Here is a 19,166-nt window from a genome sequence, read left to right on the forward strand (position 1 = left end):
ACGCAAGCAGAGACTCACTCACCTTGGGTTTAGCATGTGTCACCGTGTCTTTGATGGCCTCCCGGACCCGGAGGTCAGTGTCCACGTCGGTCTGGGCTCGCGCCGCAAGGTACTTATCGTCCGTGTCCAGTGTGGAGGAATCCAGAAGAAAGAAGGTTGCAGTGGCATCTGGAACGCACTCCTCCATCACCAGTATACAGATGCCTACGAAGATTGTAAGGACACCTGCAAAGAAACCAGAACAGAGAATAGAGAGATGCAGTTGGAAAATGAAAAAAGACGAAGTAATGGATAAATAAAATCTTAACAATCATAATAACAATATTATCATAATCAGAATAAAGTCAAAAGCAAAAAAAAAAAAAAAAGTCAATATAACAAACTTGTTTTCATGGTAAATATTCAAATATTTTTACGACAAAATATAATCCGCAAGTTCCCTTTTACAATTAATTGTTTTCTAGAATGAAATTATTGCAAGAATGAAATATAAAGCGGCAAAAGAAGAATCTTTTTCCAAATTGGAAGGTGATTTTCAAAATCCAGGTATAGACATTCGCACCTGCAGCCATCGTGAGCCAAAAGCACCAGCCGTATGATAACACAATAAATCCATCTTCCATGGGAATTGTAAGTCGGTGACCAGGCTGCAACATATGATACAGAAACGAGGCTGAGGTCAAGGTCATCCCGGTGATCACAACGAGGCAAGCGCCGTAGAAGACTACCATGCAGAGAAGGCAGTTAGCTAAGGCCCAAAACGCAAATGCCGCCCTGAAAAGATACATTTTGAATTAAAAATGGTATCCAACATTTTTCATTTTTGTACGATTTTATTAAAGCATTCTCTACATCGTTTACTTAAGAGCCAAGCGTATCCCCATTTACATTAGAGACAGTAGAAAGGAGCGATTTTGGCATATGCATTCAGTCAAAATGTCCAGCATCCTAATACACAGAAAAAAATAAGGTTATTAAAAATTTTGCCTGTATGTTTGTTTTTTTAATCATTTTATCTATTTATTTATTTATTTATTTATTTTTATTTATTTATTTATTTATTTTTTTTGGGGGGGGGGGAGGGGTCGACTGGTTGCCATTGTTAAATATCTTTCTATGTAGGCCTACTATAGATACAGGCACACAAGTGCAAAATTCAAGATGTAGATAATAACGTATATGAATTGACAAAGACAATTTAAGCGACCTCTTGACTTGGAAAAATACACACGCTGAGATTTACAAGCACCAAGTGTGATTATTTGTACACAGGTGATGATATGATCTGCTAAATGTAGTAATGGATTTCCGCAAATAATCATCATCACGCAAAAGACGACAGTACAAGAGACACTCCGTATAACCGTTGCTCGGTTCAGGATAGCGTAATGCACCCAATATATGTGTATGCATATTTTCACTTGTGAGAATGTACCTGTGTTCATAAAATATTAAATGTAAAATTGTAATCCACCAATACAAAAAAATTACTAAAACTTGTAATGATGTTTTGAATTCGAATTCAAATGGAAGAAAATATATCCTTTTTCAGTCATGTATCCGGCGACACAGTGCCAATGGATAATTATCATGAAAAATGTCAACTTAATATTTTACTGAGGGGCAAGGACGCCTTAGCTTTATGTATGACATCTTTGTGAATTAAAATGCAGCTTTTGACTTTTTCTTCTGGTACGTTATTGGATCTGAACACATCTTTTAAAAAAAGTGTCTTAAAATGATCTGTCCTTTAGATATTGCTAGATTTAATTCTTTTTGTAAATGAATGTGTTATAGCTAATGCCATATATAAATAGTAAATCACAAAACTTCAAGGGAGGAAAAACAAAGTTTATAGGACTAGCAGTATTACTGGCATGGTTCATGCCAGAACCCAAAGAAGACTATAATGTGCCTTATGAAAATGACACTTAACAGACACATCAAACTATAATTATGGATATTAATTGGTGTCACATGGTTTAATTTATACATGTAGCAACCGAGTAATTAAAATATTATAATGTCATTTTCAGAACATCAAAGCATCCTATACTTCAGCCGATGTAATAACTGAAGTGATAAAACAGTTACTGCATTGTAACAACGCAACATCATTATGTACATAATTCAGTCTTGGGACATGTCACTCCAGTATCAGTTCAACGTCAATAATATTTTAACTTATTTACAATGAATTAGAAATCTTTAGAAATCTTAAGGGAAACCGAGATAGAATTCACCGGCTATGTCTTCAAAAAGAAAGCTAGAGGCAGACAGGCTCCTGTTTCTAAACCAACTAAAGATAAACGCGACGAGAAGCAACACACAAAGAAAAAAAGGTACGCAGCATGGAATCCGACGCTGAAAATGGCATCATAAGTTGTCGAAGGTCGTATCGACCATGGCACCATAGAGAGAGATAAAGAGAGAAATTTACAGTGGAGATATCAGAAGAGCGTGACACCGTAGTACAATGAATGTACCTTTTTAACCTTGCCCCAATTTGATATTTATTACGTAATTATCGGATGCTATATGCATTATTTGAAACAAAACGTCAAGTGAAACAAACGTCAAGTGAGGCAGATAGAACCAAGCAATGACGTTTTCTCGTGCCTTGCCAAATGTCTAGCCTAATGGAACCTGAAAGACTTCACGTCTGTCAACTAATGACAAATATTTCAAATGTTAGTAGCTTGATATGTATCTCAATAACAGTCAAAATAAACTTGAGCAATTTCTGTGCAACAATCAACAACACAATGTTAGTGAAACCAAGACTGTCTGTAAAATAAACGATGTATCCCAACACCATATTGTGGTTGACGTAAATACAGCGTCGTTTTAAATTTTATTAAAAGAAACAACTGGTGCGGTTTTAAACCAACGTGATGCCGACAAACTTACCATAACATTATGTAAGTAAAGTATCCTGACTGCCTGTAAGCACGGTGCCACCGCAGACCTCCTTTATCAACACTGATATATTCGGCTACCAATAAGATTGGTGAGGGCGCCCCCAGGGTCAGAGCATCTTCGTATTCTTTTTCAGCTTGGTTCACTGAAATATGGAAAATCAACGATCTGTGTACATATGTAACGCAAAGATCAAAATCGTGGATTAATTTCTATGTAGTGCAGATCCACATGAATTTAAAAGATTAGGTCATTATCAGTCAAAAGCATATGGGATTCTTTACATTTTGGACAACAGGCCAAAACTCAAACTTAACACACACTAGAGATTAAGCCTGACAAGCGGTCTAAATTTTAGAACAGATTTTCAGTCTACTTTAATTGACCGATGTCAAATAAGTAGTTAACACATTAAATGATCAACATTGCTCTTTTTACACCAGAAAATACTAGGCTGCTGTTTCAAACATATACACTTAATTATAAAAAATGAAGTAAGAATATAGGCCCTATTTTGAACTGAGGTAGACCAAATTTTTTGCCGATTTGTTTAGTCCCATTTTCGGACGGTAGCTCATTTTGTGAAACCTGCCTCAGCGACTGATTTTGTACTGGAAGAAACTGCACTAAAATGTTCATGAATTTTAGAGGAACTTTCTGTTTCAGTGCTTTTGTGAAGCCAGCCCCAGTATCTGTCTAGGTTCAGCGCCCTGAGAGCAGCTAATAGGCCTCGAGGTGACGCTTAAACACATATAGCCAGTTTCTGTAACCGGCTGTGGCATGTGTCATCAAGATTATAAATCTGTTCTCTTTGCGAGGCATAATTCAACTGTCTGTGTTTCTTTCACACTTGACATAGACGCACAGTAATATAGATATATGAGATCGAGGTCCTAAAACATCTTCATAAAGTGTGTCCAGATACATTCATGAAACAGAAAAAATAATTCATATAAATAACGAAAGGGCAGAGTTCAACGCGGATATTTTGGTTCGCGTGTCATTAGCTTATTAAGAGGGGACAAGTTATGCGTATTGTATTATTTTCATTTTTCATTCTGCTTCAGCTGGCCTGTGATAATATCAGAAAGATGTGCTTTTAAGTGTGAAAATTAAAAACTGGTAATTGCAGGGTTGTTTATACAGGTATACCATGTATATATACATATATCCCTAAAGCTAACAGCTTCAGATTACGAAGCGCAGGTTACACAGAATGATAAAATAACTTTCACATTTGTAGTTATTTTGCCCATATAGACTCTGTCAATTTGCACAATGAGCCTATAATTTCTCAGAGTAATTACGAAAGGTAAACATTTACGCCGTTTCAATTAGGTTACGTTTATAGGCTCCAAACACGTACGGAATTCACAGATGCAATCATTTGAAGCCCTCTGTAATTCAACCTTCCCATGACGTGGGCCATCGTCTGGCTAATAACCCAAAATACCATGTAATCGTTGTTTTAAACATTGGGACTAGGGTCAAATAGACTTACAGACTAAGTTTCAGATTTCCGTCTCATAAGGTTTTTCACAATGAGCTTTAATCACAATAAGGTATACTTCCGGTAAAAAACAGCGTTCTATTTCAGCAGGGAAATTAAAAATTATGAGAAAGCCAACGAATTACGGTATTTAGCTTTCCAAGCCAGTAAAATCGTTTGGCCGTTTATGTATTCTGAAATTTTGAGAAAAATATGACTTAATACTAAAGATAATAAAATTTGATGCTTCTAACGTATGAGCAATGTAGAAGAAGGCCAAACCACCAGGTTTTATCATTTCATTCATTCATTCATTTAGTTCCTAAGTATGCAAATGGAACAACTAGAACTAATTGGGTTCCTAAAAACCTATTATAGTTGTGCTCTTTCAAGTGAGTGCATTATTGACCGCCAAATCCACCTGTACCTGCAAACCGCCTTAATATCTAAGAAGGGGAGGAGAGAATCCTATTTTTGGGGTATTTTGGTATGCACGATATTAGCCGTTTTCAAGATGTTTGATATTGTATAATACAAGTTGAACAAGTTTTGTTTCAATATATGTGCATAAATAAAAGCCAAGAACTATCCATAGAGAGCTATATATAGTGCTTATCTTACATTCTAATCCTTTCGTCCTCTGACTTTGGGGATTCTGCTGCAATCATTCAGAAGACAATTATAACAATGTGGAAAAACACTGATGGATGGAAATTTTGGACAATTAACTGTACTTACCACCTATCCAGGAAAAACGCTCATTGTAATATATGTGCCGTGTACTGGAGTTTAAGTTCAAAGTAGCTGAAAATTATTAAGAAATAGATTAGATATGGTTATATTATGCCCAATAACCTAAATAACAAAAAAAAAAAATAAATAAATAAATAAACAAAAACACTCGAATAATAACAGTATTGGTACTAATCGTTGATCTTTGTGTAATGCATGATTTCTGTTATACTCAATAAGCTGCTTTGCTTTTTCTATTACAAACATTTTTGGTCACTCAGTGATTTATTAATAATCTGTTAATGCCACACATTGCCACTGAATCATTTATGGTATTAGAACATAATACTACGTACATTAACGTATGCTATCTTTACTTATACTAACTTTCTATACTATCACATATTCACACTACCAACAGTACTAGTGACAACGTCAAATCATGACTACGCCAACTACTATGTGTAGCATTCACTCACACTGTTCAACTTAAACTGTATGTTATTTATTTACCTGCAAGACTAACATTTACACTGTTCAGCCCAATATTCACATTGATGTCGGCGTGTATATCTTCCGTGGACATGATTTTATACGGACACTTGCTTCGTAAGCTAGAGAACTGCCAGTCCTGGCCGAAAACGGTCACTGAAAATGACAAAAGATCTCATTGAAATCGGTACTGTGAAGGCTGTTTATTTACTTATTTATTTATTTGTGTTTTTTTTTTTTGTTTTTTTTTTTTTTTTGTTTTTTGTTTTTTATATTTATTTATCTATTTATTTATTTATTGCGTTGAATGTTCTACATAAGATATGACAAATGATATACAAGAGAATACATGTACAGGGGTGATGTTCATCATAATGACCCTGTCTTCCCTCTCTTCCATTAGATTTCTCGTGTTACGACACATTATTGCTTTTTAACTGATTTTACTGGTTCGAGTGATGGGTCTGCGTGTCACCGAACGCTGACGAGATATAATGGGCTCTTTGAAAGGTATTTGAACCAGACGTAATATCCTTTTCGTCGCATGTGACATATAATACAGAAAAAGAGTACCGGTATATTCGTATTCAGGTCTTGACAGAAGCCACCGAGAGTATATGCATACATTAGTGCGTATGAATATGTACGTATATATGTATGTATGTACCGGTACATGCATTTTAGGCCTAGGAGCGGAGGAAGGGTCACGGAGGCATAAACCCCCTCCCCACATTTTTTCAACCAGGTCAGTCATAAGCACAGGAGGGTACATGGAATTATACCATCCTTTTCTATTTTTTCTGTATGGTTACCCCAAACACAAACATGCGCGCACACGCGCGCGCACGCACAGACACACCCACACAGTGAAACACACACACATAGTGACACAAACACTTTAATTTTGACTTCTATTTACTGTATATGTATGTGTATGCATGTATGTATTGAATGTCAATTCTGTTGCCAAAACAATTGTACCTACCTAATATTGTGATAAAAATGAATAAACTGTATAAAACTCTTAGAAATGTACTCCACTTCTGCAACGAGAAAGAAATATCTTTAATTGACATTGAACGACTTAAAAATTATATGGAGCAAAAAAATTATATCTCACTCTCGTAAACGTTATTTATGACATTGAATAACAGTATTTTAAATTATTAAATATCAAATTAGGTCTTTGAGGGATCTGGCGTCTTTCAACCAAAAAAGCTTTCCGTGTTTATAAGACCTCAATCAAAAACCTATCAAGGGACGTTGACGTGTCTGTCGCAACTCAGTACGCAGGAGGGAAAACACATTTTACAGTCAAAACCATTAGTTGCCACCGAGTAAAAGTGAATCAAGCACTTACCTCTCGCCCTCTTATACCGATCACAGAAACCAACATGGCGGCAGAGATGACAGCTGAGGCGAAGATGACGGCCACTTGCCGCACGTCCACAGACACGGAGACGTGTTGTTCATCATACCAAGTCTCGCCACTCGGCATACGAAACGCCTTGAACCAACTCATCTCTGAAACAATACCAAATAAAATATTAAACGATTTTTTTTTTACAAAAGGAAAAACCAGTATGAATGTGCTCGTGTATTAGTGTCTGTGGTTTTTTACCCGCCTTGTTGTCTCTCTCAGATTACTCTTATTTGAATAAGATAATCTGAAAAAAAAAAACTCCTAAGAGATACCAAGATAACCAGAAAATATACCCTTACTTAGCAGAAGACCACAACCAGATAAATTGCATAACAGTAACGTCAAATCCAGTATATAAATAATGTCCCCTTAATTGGGTAATCAAACTGAAATGAGAATGTGCAAATAAAGCAATCACAACACTGAGCACTTAGACCCTAAATTAATCAGTATAATCGATTTATAGTTTAAAGCCGAAACAAAAAAATGATTTCGTGAGTTTCTACCAGGTAGTATTGCAGTATAAACAGTAAATACTGATAGCCAATGCAACCCCGAGCCGTGACGTCAACAAGTCTTCTTGTCTGCCCCTATGTCGTTGTGTAATAAAACCACAAACACGATATAAATGGAGACATCATTTCAGTCTTAAGGAAGCAGTAGGCACTTGCTCAAAAATTTATTCGTTGCAAATGAACGGTCAACGAACTCAGCAGAGCGTCCGTGGAGTGGTTTTGTCTTGTCATTTGATTGGTTGTCAACAGATAAATCAAAAGCGCTGTCTTTGACTGCGGCCTTTCATACATGTATCCACAACATGGTATTCACAATACTGACAATACTTGGTTGTTGGCTAGAAATAGATGCCCTCTTGATATTCGTTTTGTGAAACAGGCATTTGTAAAGAATGTATAGGCGATGAGTCCATAGACAATACGGAATCCAAAGCCAACAGAAAACGGAAGAAATCCCCGTGAGTACGCACTGTCAAAAGAATGCCCGTCTCTCCCTGTCTCTACCGAACGCATTCAAGTTTATGTAATAATCATAATATGTATTAGGTAATGGAAACGCCACACATCTACTGGAGACTACAGAAACTGATCCTACCTCTCTTTTACCGTATTGGTCGGGTGCAGTACACTTAACTGTTAAATATCATGAAACATGCCCCGACAAAGTCATTTTCATCGTGACCAGACCATATTAATATTCCGTTGCCCTCACAAATGAGCTTTAAGTAAAGCGGGTTTTACCGTGGCGAGCAGTGATGGTCTTGGATCATTGGTGAAGGCGAGGTCTAAAGAGGGGGTGGGGGATTTTTCTCAACTTCACCCCCTCCGGTCCCCACCTTCCCCACTGCAAATAGGTCTATCTCTTTCCCTCCATTACACTACCCCCCCCATCTCTCTCTCTCTCTTTCTCTCCCTAATATCCCGTAATGAGCATTTTTTGTATATTTAGTTATTATAATATTGTAAAAAAAAAAATTAAAACGAACAAAATTAACAGAAATATAAAGGAAAATAGATCACAAATAAGCTTCCAACAACAGACACATATATATTTACATTGTTAGAAAACGACATGGGACAAATCATCAATACGGTTCTTAACAAAACAGAGATAAATATATTGCAATTCACTCATTAAGCGAGAAGAGATTGATATTGAATGATGTTCCTCAGCATCTCCTCAGCATTAGTATAAACGCAAAACAACAGTACATTGTGGGCACCTAGAACCTCCCGAGCGTGACGTCAAAACAAATGGCTTCGGAACAGCTATATACAGTCAGCATGAGATGTTAATAAAAGGAGTATTGTAGACGTTAAGTCAATTTAATCAGTTGGTTCTCCCCGTACTAGGCGAAAAAGTAATGATCGCTCTGCGCGTTATATTAAAAAACGCGTGGATGCCCTATGCGTATAAACAGCATTAAGCGTAATACTCGGCAATAAGGCGCCCACCATACTGAAGAAAAGGAATATAACTCATATATGCTAGTTTATAAAAGATATGTATTTTATATCATCATATTATTTTGTTGTATTAGTAGTTTAACATATAATATTATTACAGCAGATGATGGAGGCCAATACACTGTAGGTTAGAAACCTTGCGTAAAACCCTAACCAAGATATATAATTAATGAAAAGCGTGTCGTCGACTATCATTCCTGTAGGACTGATTGTCACGCATTCTAAACATATGAAAATAAAAGGGAATGGTGATTAGCATTATATGATTAGCCTTTTCTCCTACGTAATACCATCTTGAGCGTTTCGCTGCATGTGTCTACTCTGCGGGTCTTTGAACTACTCCTCAAAAGTTGAAATTTTATTGCATATATCCTAAAGACATTTGAATTTCCACATGCACGCGCATATATACATGTAAATGCTCGGCATTAATCAGACAGGCAAACAAAAAGGCTGGTGTGGGTGGGGGTGGGGGGTGGGGGGGTGGGGGGTAAGCCCATATATCCTTCAAGAGTATTTAGAAACAAAAACTTTAAAAATCGTGCATGAAGAATAAATCAAGTATAGTTATCGTTAAATTCTGCATATGTCGGATCAAGTAATTGCTTTCATAAAACAAACTATATAATTAGCGAGGCCATGCTACCATAGCCGCAAATTACACGGCGCTGCAAGCGTTTGCACATTCCCTTCATTTTCCCGGGCTGTTTACAGACCTTATTCTAAAATACACGGAGGGTAGTAATTGGATGCGGCATTGTCTAACACACACACACACACACACACACACACACACACACACAAATGCATTACTCTAGCAAGAGTCTCGAAAACCATCATTTTGTATTGGTTTAAAGCAAGGACGATAACATGTGCTTCCTTGGTTAAAACAAAGACGGGGCTTAAGCCTAGTCTTTGGGAACAGCGTTCTAAGATCGAACTCGATCCGTATTTCCATGTGTACGTAACCGCAGCCTATGGTGACAATAGGAGGCCAGAAGGCGCGATAGAATCGGGCAGAAAGCACCTCGGACAGACAAAGCGACAGCGACATGATATCGCTTCATTCATTTTGGTATCAAACAGGTATTTTATCTACAGTCCAAAAAGACATCTGAGTTTTCATCTAAATGACTAAGTCAATATCAAACAATCAATCAAACATCTTCACGGCATTTTGTCCAAGGCACTTCAAGATAGAAAGAGGTCTTGGAGGTACGGAATAGTAGCCTAAATGTCCATCTTCGGGTTATATCGAAGCAGACGACTTCCAAAAAAAGAGAAACAAAACAATGGGACGCGATTAATAAGGACCACCTGCTCTTATTCGAACTGGCTGAATATGTCAAAAAATCTGCCTTCCGTAACATCTAATTTTCAAAGTTTAATATTTTGGAGTCAATCTTCTGATCTTTTACAATAACATGCACAATTATGTGCTTTGTTGCTTCGTTCAGATTATAGAAAACGTGATTTTTATTTTTAAATCATTCTGAATATCATGATGTGTCGCACGTCCTTAGTTAAGTTCAAAGGTAACAATGACAGTCACTAAAGTCAAATAATTCATGTTACAATGTAATATTTACCACTCAGCAAGACCACATATATATTTCCGTATATCTTTGACGGATACTGAATGTTACCAATTCAAGTTCTTGTTTTCTTGCTAAATTGGTCATTCATTACAGTAATTATCTTTCAAAATTATCAAGGAAATTGTAACCAAACTGAAATGCGCGTAACAGAAAAGGGTGGAATTTGTTGTGATAACATCACTTAGGAATAAAATTATGGAGACAGATGCTCTTCTGCTGACAATAATTTTGTTACCAAAAATATTTTTTTAAATTTATTAAGGAAATTGTCGCAGACCCTACATGTATACTTGCACGTAAAAGGGAAAGCATTTAACAACGAAAATTTCACTTTGGCATTGATTCTGCAGTTGGAAAATCCGACCCTGGACCTTACTGTTATCATCATGGCTTTTATATGATAAATATTCATTTTTAAACGTTTTAATAGAAATTGTACCAGACACAAGATGCACGGAGACGGAAACAGTGAAATATCTTTTCGCGACAGCAATGCTTTAGTATTAACTTCTACAGTCACTGAATGAATTCAACGGTCCTCTTTGCTGTTAGCTTCATGTTAAACTTGACAATATCTTATTAAAAATGTCTAAATTGTATAGAAAGCCATGTATAGGTTCCAGTATTGAGAAATACGTTCAACCTATTGCCTGCTGAAAGATATGTACAGGACATGAAAGGATGTATGCAATTATAAGCCTATATTAATACGTGACATATTTGCTTATAAACTTTTGGTTAGACCCATTCGCCGAAAGACCTGACTAATTGATGATATAGGCCTAAATACATTTGAATGAATACCTTCTTGTATAACGAGAGAGTACACATATTCTGTCACGTCTTACAGGTACGTACTCTGCCCACGTAGCCGGGCGCAATGTCATCGTCAGTTTGCACGTCCGTACCTTCAAACCTTTTACTATGTGTCACTAGGCCCGATGAAGGATACCTGTACACGATTCCAAAAACGTTCAAGTTCCAGACATGACGGTGAAGCGGGTTTTCAATTTAGCCTGTATATTTGCCGGAGATCTTCTGTGACATTATTCACTAATTGACCCGTCAAACTGATGATTCACGGAAACGAGTTTGCAACCTGCGTTGAACACATCCGATGAATGATAAATAGTTCGGGATCTTTTTAACACCCCAATGACATTACTGAAGTCCTTACCTCACACATCCGGCAACAACTAGCAGATGACAGCCGACAAAATTCCAGATTAGTCCATCATTCCTATAGATACAACTGTCCCTTTATCTTTCTCACAGACTTGATTCCCCAGTACACAATTTGCTATCGTCTACATACTTGAATTCAGCAGGCAGACGATCCCGGCAGGCAAGCTGCGCTTTTTTGCGCACGCGCAGGATAAATTACACAAGTGTAAGACGGTGTTATTATGTAAAACCGCATTTCGTGCAGACGATCAATTTGGCACGGACTTCTCTGTTCCTTATCTTTACAAATGAAGATGCCTTGTTAAGATCCTTTGGGCGTTTTAGCCACAACTTAACAAAATAATGCCAATAAGATAAACGACATATCTTCTTAACGGCAAGATGTGTGAACGTTCTTATATTCAAAAGACACTGTTGTGCCTACTGTTGGTTTACAGAAGTTAAAAAAAAGCCTTGGTTTGATACCCAATACAAAGTGCAGAGGTAATTGCTCGTTTGTAAACGTGGGAAGAAGAAGAAGAAAAAGACATGTAAGATAAAGATGAAAGAAGAAGATTAAGACTTATGGATCTGATTGGCCACGCCGCAGATACATATAAAAAACGAGCCAACCATATTATTTGAGCTAATGCAGATTTCTTTTCAGACAATTTTGTTAAATCTTTTGTTAAAACAATTAATGATACCCATCTTCATCTTATTACTTGAAAAGAAGCTACATATTGTGACCGATTACAAGAAAAATGAAAAAGTAAAAGTTAAGGAATTATGCTAAATCATAAACGCCAAGAAAACTTTCGACTCCAAAAAGCTCAATCTTGTATAAAAAAGGGATAAGCGCTTATCGCAACCAGAATCATAATGATTTATGATTACAGTTTACATGTTTTTTAACAAGGTGGTGAGTGTATTCTGTCTTATCTTACAAACCACAAAATACACTCTAACAAGGTCCAATCTAGTGACATCTAGCATAAGAAATACTAATGAACAAATAATCAAAAGGAAAACGGACCACATTGTGATAAAACGATATGCATCAACCACTAATTTTCGTCTTTGTGTATCGTTTCTGAATGTAAGTGCATTTTTCAACACCATGAACCTTTGGTTACCCTCAAAAAATTAAAGCGAGAGACTTCCAGATAAACCACTTTGAGTTCAGTGAACTTACATGTGGTCAACCTTAAAAAATTAATAAATAAAAAATACATAAAGCTGGGTGACGGATAAGTGACGCAGAAAGGTTAGATGCCGTCTGCCGATAACCGTCTGCCTACAAGAAAGAAACAATGATGGCCACGATGAGCGTTGTGGATGAAACGATGGTAGTATTGTTAAACCATGTGTTCTAAAACGTGACTTTATGTATTGAGGCGAGAAATGCACTCTCTCAATAACATTTTGATCAGTTTTTTCTCTTTTTTTACGATAGGGCGACGTATCTACTTGTTGAATATGCTTCTTACATTACATGATCGTATAGCACTGTATTAGATCTCCAATGGCAAATTAAACTTTTGTACATAAATATAGGGAATTTTTCAAACATTTCACCTTTACTTGTACCTTTTTCTATTTTGGAATAGATGGCGGAACGCCTATTTGGCCATGACAAATGAATGTTTGGAAAACTATTATTATCAAAGATTAGTCTCTCTAACGTCCGGGCACTCTTTAATAGTGACCATTGGCGTGTTACTTAATTTTATTTTACTTGTTGCCTGAATTCTTACAAACGATAGATAAGCGCAAAGCAAACGAACAGAATTTCTTTCTTTATCACCTATATGAAAATTACTGATAGAATTATATCCTAGTACTATGACTAAAACTGACAAGGATTTGACACTTGGAATAAAATTACTCAAACAGATAAACATATACTTCTCCTAGCCTAGATTCTACCTTGTATGAAAAGATTTTACCTCCCTTTGAGGAATTCTCCATTTTTAGGTGAAAACATTTTCTTCAGAAGTTGTTGTATTTCAACAACCCCCCCCCCCCCCCTCCCTCCGAAAAAAAGAAAGAACGAAAACAGGAAATTCAGTCACGCACGAGTTCTCTTACTCCCTTCTTTTATCTGGCTGTGGGTTTGGCAGTAAAGAACAACGCAAAGAATTTCATAAAAACTTAACCGCATCGAAATAAGCAAATATCTTTAAAAATTGGTTGCATTAATAACTAAATGAAGACAACACACAGATATACACCCGGACGTATCATATTCATGGTAAACCACAGGATGTCACGCTATTACTGCTAATTGATATCCAAACCGCAAACTTATAAATACGTACACTAGTGTGACACCTCGCGTGGCTTTGATTAAGTGGCATTAAAATTAGAAAGAATAAATAAATGATGTGACATTAATCACGCTTAGTGGACTCAGTTCTACTTTTGGTAGTACGACTCAGTTAACGACTGTGAAATAAATAACACACCTTAAATACACTTGTTTACAAGCGCGATGCGAAACAGAACGTTGATTAATTGCTATAAGAATTAAGTACAACAATGGCGATTTAAGAGCACTTAAACGAACTGCTAAGTGCACTTGCTTTTAAACGTCAGTTCACAATCTCCTGATGATAAACCCGCATTACGTTACGAGTCACGCTCCAGGATAAATAGGATTTTTAGAGGACATGGTCTTAATGCACTTTTATTGGAGCGTATAACTTTTATCATATTGAACACAGCTGTCTTAATTTATATGATAATGCTCTCCTCTTAATCACCCTATTTGAGGATATTACATTTTGTACACTGTGTTGTATGAACTTAAATTGCTTTTTGATAAAGGCCTTCAAGATATCACATTCAAATAGTGATCTGCAGTTGGCACTCTTTGAAGTACTAATCTTAACCGCAGACCTGCCCGGCTTGTTAAACTTTATTCATTACCTACGCTCTCCACGCTGTGCTTTCTTAGGTTAAAATGCATGGCGTCTTCTTCTGGGCTTGAGTATTCCGATAATGTTATGAGATATTAGTCTACTTTGATTAGTAAAAAGTTGATGATTCTAGTGTTCTATCATAAAGCGATGTCCTTAATTGTCCTTGCTTGCGCCAATCCTGGTCTTGGTCAGAGACGATCCGACTTGCAAAATTTTGCCCTTAAAGAAGGCAACCAACTCCAAATCCAAATAAAGGAATTTTGATAAGATACAGTAGCTTCTTAGCCGCACTATAAATGTTTCAAAAGTCTACCCGGGCGTGGACATTCAATTCTTCTGCACTTGAAAAACATTAACGGACATCCAACCTAAATCATGAAAATTCCCGCAAAATGCTACTTTCGCAATCTAAACCCAACTTTTAAACATCAGAAGGCGTTCTTAGGGGAATGCCGCCTCAAAATGAGCGTGCTACGTGTGCATATTAATTTCAACTATGTCGGCGTCTGCGGTCAAGGCAATGTTATACAAGGAAGCCCGAGGGAAGCACGCCTTTATTCTGTGGGGGCTCCACATCTGAGGTGTGAATCATCTTAATTTCAATGTCAAAAGTTTGTCTCCGTCTGCTTCAGAGTTGTCACGTTGGTTCAAATGACATTAATTAACATTATGAAGGTCATCATAAACCTATTAATTTAAGGTTTACGTCGAGGACACGCGCATGTACACACAAACAAACGAACACGCGCGCGCACACACACACACACAGACAGAGAGAGAAAGAAAGAAAACGAGAGAGAGAGAGAGAGAGAGAGAGCAAGAACGAAAGAAAGGGAGGGAGGGGACGCAGGGAGTGGCGGGCGGGTCAAATCAACCTCCTCTCTCAAAGAGCATTTTTATCATTCATATACTGTGGCGTTAATGGCGACATTACATGTAGTCCCTAGGCTGTTGTCGTAGACGGAGAACTTATCAGTGTTGTTGATCTTGTATATAAATAAGCAATGTATGTGAATGGTCAATCTCTGTCCCAATATGAAAAATTACATGCATTCCCGTCTAATAGCAACTTGGCCTGAATGAGATGCCGGGCAAATTCCTAGCATACAGAAGACATCGGTTCCTTGCATCGAAAAAGCACTGGGCCAATACGCTACTATTGGTATGGACAGAGTGTCCTATCTGTGTACCGGCAGCCAAATGTAACATTGTTTTACATAAGATCCAAATCCGTCTGGCATAATGCACCAAAACCTCTTCGGGGTGTTGTAAGGACTCGGCGTGCACTTCATCAATAAGTGTCAAACTGTGTTGTTTACGAGTATTTGAGAAATAAGTCTATATTTTCTGTTTGCGAGATCTCTGTCACACAACAAAAGTAAGGAAAAACTAATTTTTGAGAGATTCTGTTTAACTTCTCTCTCTCTCTCTCTCTTTCTCTTTCTCTTTCTCTCTCCTCGTGGAATTCAAACAAATGATGATATAAACAGACCACGCGCACGTGTGCTGAAACTCGAAATAAACCTAAATCAGCGATCTAGATTAAGACAAGCATATGCAGCTCATCCTTAATATTAACTATTGAAAAGTGCACATATTTCTTATGTAGTACATATCCTCTGGTTTGAGTCACTTTATGATAATGCGGGTCATTCACAAAGCAATGGGGTCCCATCTCTGGGGCATTGAGAGTAATTTGTAGGCATATGGTAAACGGAATGCGCCCTAAATTGAAATCATTAAATCAATAATTTATACGCCAAGGTTAATACACGATTTTGTTAACTTTTGCCAAAAGAAAATCCATAGATAATAGAATTCTCCCTAAAACTGAATTTAATCAACGTATGAAGTTGTAAATATGTGCCAAAGGACGTCTTCACATTCTATTTTGAAAGTACCACAGGTTACATCTAAACAAGGTCTCCTGAATTAGGGGTCACACGAAGATATGAAATTCTAGGTTATATACGAAATCTAACGAAGACGAAATCACGTTGTTGATAACTACGAACTACCTTGTCGGCTTATTGCATAGTGAGAAGTTGCAATAGAAAAATCATGAAACCATAAAAGGCCCTATCATACGAATACCTTGGATTCTAGCAGGATAGTTTTTCTTTCAGTTCGTAGCAAAATAGATAAGTTTTTTCTGACCTTAAACTAAAAAAAAAAACACAAGCGTCGATAAAAAACACCCCTTTCTCCATGTCTTACAACGAGGTATCGCGCCAGCCCTGCGTGCAGTGTATCTTTTATGGCAATAAAAATGACTCGCGTTCCTACGATCAACTCTTTGTGCCAAATAAAGCTCTCGGGTCTGCGAGCCTTTATAAGAAGCGAGATAAATCTATGACAAGACTACATTTCAAACAAACATGAATATTCACATCGGTTATGTATTAGATAGTAAGTAATAAATTACCGTAACATCACAGGACAGTTATTTATAAGAAACATCAACGACTTTTTCGGGATTCTGGGCACCCGAACGGGTCGTCGCTATCATAAAGATGAACTGGACGAACATCAAACGTTAGAACGCAACTTGAATAACTTAATGTCGCGTTCGACCACTGCCGCAAGATAACAAAACCAATTGAAATACAAATAGGTTAAAATACATGAGATCAAAGGTATTTACATAAGATGTCCACTGTATTGAATTAAATGTGTTCCTGGGGCAGGAATCCAAATTGATTTAGACACCGTCAGTTATTAAGTTTTTTTTTCCATCTTGCTATAATAGACCGATGGGCAGGTTATCTTCAAATGAGCAGATATTTTCTGAAAACTTTATATATATATATATATCTACATGTATGTGAGACATTCATGTTACGGACTGTTCACTTACCGGTATCACAGGTCAGTGAAAAGTTCACTCCTCTCTCTTCTCTTCAAGTGACCTGAAAAAGCAGAGTTGTGAATATTAAATATTCGTACATCGCTGGCATCTTTGGTAGGCGCGCCCTCTCCTTTACTCGGAGGCTAGAATAATTCAAGAGGGAAAAAGACGGCTACCGGTAGAGGAATGCACATGGAAAAGGGGTTGCGTTGAATCCAAATATGAATTTCTTGCACACCGGTGAGAGCTTCATATACATTGCAAGCCTTGTAAATGATCCCAATTCTTTAAAAAAAATGTCAAACACTTTACCTCAGTTGACTTTTTAATGAGACTAGAATTCACAAGAAAGCCTTACTGGATAACTTCTTCTTTAAATAAAACTTTTTTTCTTGAAAGCAGTCTTATTTCAAATCTACTCAATTTTCAAACCCCGCCTCCTTATGGCCGATGATATCAGGGTACTCAATCATGCCAAACTGACGGCATCTAAACGTCTTTACTTAAAATAGTATGGGAGTACGTGCAAAAACGAACGAGTTATGGGAGGTGACGTCATAAAAAAACTCGCGGTGACTTTGCATGTTGTAGATAATCAATACCTTTGCCCAGACGGTTTATTACAATTAATCAGTTCACGAAGATGTCACATGCTGAGTGTGTGAATATTTTGAACGCAGCCTGCTTCAACACCGCCTTCACTGCTAAGATATGAAAATATGTGTAATAGTTTGGCTGTACTTTCTTATAGTCCCTAGACACTTTTTTCTGCGGTTCAAAATGTCCAGACATTCGAAATTCCTAGTCTTTGTCATGATTGTCATATCTGTTAAAATCTCTCTCTCTCTCTCTCTCTCTCTCTCACTGACACACAATTCACAAAATTACAGGCAGATGTCAACATTTTGTCAGATAGAGACACACATTATAGCTGTAAGCCAATAACACCAGTAAAAATATGAGGGTTTGACCTTAAATTGCATCCTATTAAATAAAAGACTCTAGGCTGCAGTTTTAGTTATTAAACAAGTTCGGTCTTTAATGGAATCATTTACCGGGAGGGATGATTCCCTCTGCATAATTATTGTTTAGAAATGAAATCATGTCATTTTACACGTTTTGATTTAGCAAGAACTTTGGCCAAGGTGAAATAGAATTCACTCAAGAGTTAACTTCAATTTTGCGTGACTTAATTATAAAGATTCTTGAGAATACGTGACATCATTTTACCTTAATAATACATATCTCAGCATTCCACATAGAAGGAAACATTTTATAACAAAAAAGAATGCACCATTTCCTTAACTTAATATACTCTTAAACGGACTTTAGATAATTATAGAAAATAATAACATTGCCTCAAGTGACGGTTCTTTCGGTGAAAGAAATTTATTGCACTGTGGCAACTTTTCATAAGCCCAGAGAGGTGTACACGTAAGTACAAATTCTGGTATATTATAACGTCATAAATAGTACGATATTTACTTACAGCAATCACTTTATCTTACAGATTTATCGGTATCAACATTATTGACCCTCTATTACTTAATTGACCGCTGCATTCTGCCGTGAAAGGGGTAGTTAATTAAACGGTG

General features: G+C 36.9%; 1 protein-coding gene across 7 annotated transcripts in view; it reads right to left on the reverse strand.

The window, feature by feature from the left end:
* Positions 1–19,166, reverse strand: part of LOC106157804 (dual oxidase maturation factor 1) — a 46,227-nt gene that overhangs the window by 3,386 nt on the left and 23,675 nt on the right. For 4 of the 7 annotated variants that reach the window (XM_013533551.2, XM_013533552.2, XM_087018573.1 and 1 more), the window contains 8 exons: positions 17,581–17,632; positions 6,993–7,156; positions 6,618–6,675; positions 5,654–5,788; positions 5,147–5,212; positions 2,911–3,064; positions 563–774; positions 23–225 (listed from right to left, as the gene is read on the reverse strand). In XM_013533551.2, coding sequence (XP_013389005.2) covers positions 23–225; positions 563–774; positions 2,911–3,064; positions 5,147–5,212; positions 5,654–5,788; positions 6,618–6,675; positions 6,993–7,154 — 990 coding nt within the window. In that variant the 5' untranslated portion in view covers positions 7,155–7,156; positions 17,581–17,632. Of the gene's footprint in view, positions 1–22; positions 226–562; positions 775–2,910; positions 3,065–5,146; positions 5,213–5,653; positions 5,789–6,617; positions 6,676–6,992; positions 7,157–11,812; positions 11,966–17,580; positions 17,633–17,883; positions 18,064–19,166 lie in introns of those variants that run through there. The other 3 variants (XM_013533548.2, XM_013533547.2, XM_013533553.2) reach the window with 3 other exon arrangements.

This window comes from Lingula anatina, chromosome 7 (genome assembly GCF_051362555.1).
Source record: "Lingula anatina isolate TDL-2025a chromosome 7, LinAna3.0, whole genome shotgun sequence".
Lineage (NCBI taxonomy): Eukaryota > Metazoa > Brachiopoda > Lingulata > Lingulida > Lingulidae > Lingula > Lingula anatina.